The sequence below is a fragment of the Aplysia californica genome, unplaced genomic scaffold (assembly GCF_000002075.1).
Source record: "Aplysia californica isolate F4 #8 unplaced genomic scaffold, AplCal3.0 scaffold01193, whole genome shotgun sequence".
Taxonomy (NCBI): Eukaryota; Metazoa; Mollusca; class Gastropoda; order Aplysiida; family Aplysiidae; genus Aplysia; species Aplysia californica.
The window spans coordinates 68,887-74,386 of NW_004798463.1; the positions used below are offsets into that span (position 1 = coordinate 68,887).

A 5,500-nucleotide genomic window follows, 5' to 3' on the forward strand; every position below is an offset into this window, starting at 1 on the left:
CTACTACAGTTGTTACAACTCTCACAGTGCATGGGTCTACTTGAGCCATTCAAGTTATCGCTTTTCTCTGAGTTTGAGCAATAATTTTGAGTCTGTCAGTTCATAATATGAATCATGACACCCAGACTGGTTCTTGATAGTCGAAATTCTTGTTCTAGGCCCTTCCGAACTCTCATAGCAGGATTTATTTTTTACACAATAATGAGAAGAAAATATTACCGGTATAATAGACTGAAATATTTATGTCAAACAAGACCCCAGTACGGCACTGAACACTGACATGTTGTTGACTGGATACACGTATATGGTACACATGTGTGCTCCCTTTTTCGAGCTGGTGAGCTAGTGATTTTTTTTCAGGAAATATTGCTGGACACCCTGAACATTTTACTATTACTAGTTGGTAGGTCATGGGGAATATACATGTTCCCCTGAAAATACACATTTTCATATTTCCCAATGCTCATTTTGGTTTTTTGTGGTTGGCATCTCTGGAGGTGGTTTCGTTGTGGGGAGGAGGGGGGGGTGCGCTCATATTGGGATGGGAAGAGTTGTATCATTCTGTGATCCTGCTTTTTCAAATCTGTTAAGATTTGTCAGTCAAGTTTTTGAAAGACGTTTTGTCAGATTAGTCAAAATGGTTTCTATGTTTGGGTTTCTATTAAATAATTAAAAAGTTTACCTCTGTTTACTACCTTTAAGAATATTCAATTTATAACCTTTGCCCCCTCCAGCCATCCCCACCATCTCATAAAGGAAAAAATTGTACAGTTAGAGTACAGTTCAAAATGCTAACAATCACCACCACCCACACCCTCCCCATAACCACGGCCTGCACCCTTCCCATAACCACCATCCGCACTCTACCCATAACCCTTGTTCGGTGTCGATGGCCGGCGAGGTACAGTGAGAAGAAAGGGTCCCACAGACTGATACGTGCAAACAAAACATGCAATGTTATGGTGGCCCCTTCGTATAATGAAAAGTATGTTGGAACATTTCAGGGACATGTCGGACGAGGGAGGCATGGGGGACGAGGTGGAGGCAGCCTACGAGGAGTTTCTACAGGAGCAGAACCACTACAGCGGTCGCTCGGGCCAGAACAACAACAGTCGCGGAGGAGGAGGAGGTCAAGGTCACATGAGGTCGGAGCAGCAGCAGCAGCCGCAGCCGCAACATTACATCCCTCCGCACGCCCAGCAGATGCCCCATCCTCCCCCAGGAGGTGCGCCCGTCTGGTACCCGGTGAGTCATGTTCTTCTAATATTCAGCTGTGCTAATTTTCCTCGGGAATTCTTAATTTCGCGAAGCGATCATCGTGTCGTTTCGAGTGCTCTCGCGTGCCGCGTTGAAATCATGGGTGACAATATTTTTATTTCTTTGTTTTCGTTTTGGGTGGCTTTCTTTCTTCTCGATTGTCTTTCATTTGCACTGACGCTGTTTCCACGCTCGCTTCTTACAGGCTTCTTCATAAAAGCAAGAAAGACAGATATAGAAATTCATTCGTACCAACTGCAGTGAGGTTACTGAACACACAGTGCTACAAATGAAACAGAGAGCGAGAGAGAATGAATGTTTTACAGAGCGGGTTGTCCCAGCCCGTGAGACATGTATTTACTTGGCCTAATGTCCTGTCTTGTGCGTTTGCATGAGTGCACCTTTAAGTCTAACTTTTGTAACGTCTACTGCCATTGTTAACGACCAAGACAAATTTCTCCCTGCGAGATGAATATGGATTGTCATTGTCATTGTCATTGTCATTGTCATTGTCATTGTCTTCCTCTCCGAGTTTGGTCGTGGCACCGGTGATTTGCCTCCTTTTTTAACGTTTGATCATTAGCACCACTGGGTATTGTTTCTCTCGGATTTGTTGATGCAGAAGAAACATTGCGGACTTTTAGGACTAGACTGGATAACGTTCTTTGACGGACGGACTGTTATTCAAAGTAGGCGCTTATAATTTTCACTGCTTATCATTTTTATGTTTCATTTTATTGAGGTGAAAACAGATTTTCAACAGATTCAAGGCAACTTTGAACATACACAAAAATTTGGACCTTGAAGTGATCTCGGCCAAACAAAGATATGTTGAGAATTTATATCTCAATCTACCTTAATATCGTATTTTTAAGTGGGTGGAGGCGTCAATTATTTTTTTTTAATTTGAAGAAATTGATGGGTGACAAATAAAAACCCAATATTCACAGATATAATGGGAGAAATAAATAATGAGCTCAGCGGAAACTGACCTGTTGGAAGAAGTATATTTTCGTATTTTAGTTGGGGGGGGGGGGGGGGGGGTTGTGGTTTTTTTTTGCCTAATTATTTTGAAAAGACTTTTTTTTTCAATAATAGATTTTTTAAAATGGGTGATAATTTTAAGGGATCGTCTCCCTTGTTCCAGGAATTCGGGACATCATCATGTTATCAGGACAGTCCCCCTAGGGGGTAAATGGGGAAACTCATCGTCATCATCATCATTGCCTTTCTCACCCTGGATCAGGGTATAGGCCACGAACAAACGCTTTCCACCTTTCCCTATCCTGGGCTAGTCGCTTGATGTCACTCCATGTCTTCCCACTTTGAAACTGGTCGTACTTTCCTGTAGTGGGTGGTTGGCGGTTTCTCTGGTGTGGTTTGCTCCTTCTTTCCTATCAAACATCTCTCATCTTTATCTCCCCCTCTTTCTTTTTTGTGTATGCTACTCTCTTGTAACACTTCTAATCTTCTGCACTTATATGGCCTAATTGTTTTGCAAGTGCCGTAAAACTCTTACTAAAACTAAACATAGGCCACGAACAAACACTTTCCACCTTTCCCTATTTTGGGCTAGTCGTTTGATGTCACTCCATGTGTTCCCACTTTGAAACTGGTCGAACTTCCCTGTGTGTAAATTACGCTGTAACTGTAATGGTTTTCCTCTCTCTCTCTCTCTCTCTCTCTCTCTTGTCCCTGTCCCCCCCCCCCCCCCCCCAGTCTCATCAGCTGCAGGGAGGCGCGTGTCCGCCCGACTACACCGGCTACCCAGGCTTCGCGCCGCTACCCCCACAGCAGCCCCACCACCATCAGCAGCAGCAGCAGCAGCAGCACCACCACCAACAGCACCATCAGAATCAGAGACAGCCTGCCCCCCAGCAACAACATCAACAACAACAACAACAGCCGCCACATTCCCACGGCGGTGGCTTCCCCCCTCGCGGCTACTACTAGTGCCACCAGCGGTTGTCTGTGTGTGTGTGTGTATTCGTTTATGCTCTGTGAGCAGTTTCAGGGAGATTGTTTTTGGGGGTTTGTTTTTTTTGTGTGGTTTTTTTTCTATCTCCTCTTTTGGCTGTTATTTTGCTATCAGTCAGCATCTTTTTCCATACTGTTTTTGTTATCTACGGGGTTTTTTGTTTTTTTGTTTTGTTTGGGTTTTTTTCTTTTCTCCACACGGCCCGTCCCCACTCCCCTCCCTGTCCCTCCCTCCTTCCCTCCTTCCTTCCTTCCTCTCTACATTGTACAGATTTTTTGTCCATACAAATTTTGTAATTTCAACTACGCAAATGCATTTTGCTTTGCTTTTTGAGCACGGGTCCTTGGCATACAGTTTGACGGGACGACTCGTATGGTGTCCGATGCCGATGATGATGGTAATAGCTAACTGACGTAGCTAAGTGTGCGTGCGTGTGTGTGTGTCAGCACTTGATAGTCAGGCATGTTTTGTTTTTTCTTTTGTTTTTCTTTTTTTTTCCTGCTGTTGGAGTTGTTCCATTATGGTCATCGCAGTTCGCTAACTGCGTAGGGTTAACATTTGAAAACTCTGGTCTTAGGACACAATTTGACCCATGCACAATCTTAAAGATCAGCTCTCACATCTCACCTTTTAATTTGCGTCAATAATTTATGGCTATTTAAATGTAAATAGTAAAAATCAAGAAGCAGAAAACCTGTATTAGACCAATAAAACTTTTTTTTTTTTTTCACATTTTCTTGGAAATATCCGAATGCTTCATGCTGCGCGGATAGCGAAATGCACTGACGATATCTATGTTTTTGATATGACATCGTTACAACGTCGTTACAACATCGTGGTGAGCGGTCATTGCTGTTGGTGTGTGGGAGAAGGCTCAAGTGTCTTTCGTTCGTTCAGCGCGGAGTTTGCCCTTTGGGTACCACTTTGGAATGGCTATTTATAATGTAATGACGGTATCTTGGGAGAGATATTATTATGTTTCACTTCTGTTGTAACGTTGCTGTGTGTGTGAGACGAGAGAGGTTGCGTTTGTGGTGGCCTACAGTCTTGACAGTCGGCGAGCGAGGGTACTGCGAGGTCAGGCGTGGGCAGAAGTTACGTGTGGGAGGAGGGCAGAAAATGACGGAAGTTGTGAATGACTTGTGTTGTTTGAGCAGTTCCTTGGGCATTACACTGATGTATCATGTAGGTTAGTCTTACCAGGGATGGGGATTTACGGTACGTCTAATGGACACATCTCATGTCATGAAGTGTTTGTTTTTTTAAACAGAATTCGCTGACCTTTTGGCCTCGGAGGACCCCCAGCTATGTTCATTTTGTGTCCAGATTTTTCATTAAGGCTGAAAGGATTTGCAAACTTTTTTTTCTGTTGCCATGTTTTATTTGCGTAGAGAGCTTGTTATGAAAATGGACTTGACCATTTGTAACAAATATTTCTTCAACATAATAGACTTCGCGATTTCATTTGTAACAAAAATTTCCCCAAAATTTCTTTTGTAACAAATATTTCTTCAAAATAATAAATAGACTTCATGATTTCATTTGTAACAAATATTTCTTCAACATAATAGACTTCGCGATTTCATTTGTAAACTATATTTCCCCAAAATAGTAAAGAAAAGTTCCCATAGCATCAAGTTTCTTAGATCTGGAGGGTGTATTCACTATAAAACAGCGCGAGGAAATATTATCTCAAGTATTATAATACTAATATCTCAAGTTTGTAGCTTTGGACTCTGCACTGTTAGGAATTGAACCCATGGCTTTTTTGGGGGGGGTCTCTAGTCCAATAGCCCTAACTAGTGGCTCTCTAAAGCCCTGTTTTCTAACGGCTGTGAAAAAGTGCTTTTTCTTTCCTATCAAACATCTATCGTCCTTATCTCCCCTTCTTCTTTTTTTTTTTTTTGTTGCTCTCTTGTCACTCCTCTAATCTTCTGGCGCTCATATGACCTTACGCAGTTGCGAGCGCCGAAAAACCTCTACTAAAACAAAAAGTGGGAGACAGTTGTAGCTTGTTTGTTCACTGTGTTGGCAGTCGCTCACGCTCGTGTCATGGCAGCTTTATGATAACAGTATTCAGGTTTCTTCCTATTAACTCGCTTAGGGACTGAGGGATAAGGGACGGGCTCTTTGCATGCACAAGAGGGGGGCTTTTTTTGTCCCGCATGATGAGGTAATTTTTATAAAATAATCGAATTAACATAATCGCTTATTTTTTGTAGCTAACACTCGTAAGTTTCCTATTGTAACCAGGGTGTGATTGCT

At 42.6% G+C, this 5,500-nt stretch overlaps 1 protein-coding gene across 2 annotated transcripts in view; it reads left to right on the top strand.

The window, feature by feature from the left end:
• Positions 1 to 5,151, top strand: part of LOC101862235 (polyadenylate-binding protein-interacting protein 1) — a 19,244-nt gene extending 14,093 nt beyond the window's left edge. For both annotated transcript variants that reach the window (XM_005112130.3, XM_035973391.1), the window contains 2 exons: positions 1,005 to 1,245; positions 2,977 to 5,151. In XM_005112130.3, coding sequence (XP_005112187.1) covers positions 1,005 to 1,245; positions 2,977 to 3,210 — 475 coding nt within the window. In that variant the 3' untranslated portion in view covers positions 3,211 to 5,151. The remainder of the gene's footprint in view (positions 1 to 1,004; positions 1,246 to 2,976) is intronic.
• The last annotated feature ends 349 nt before the right edge of the window (positions 5,152 to 5,500 follow it).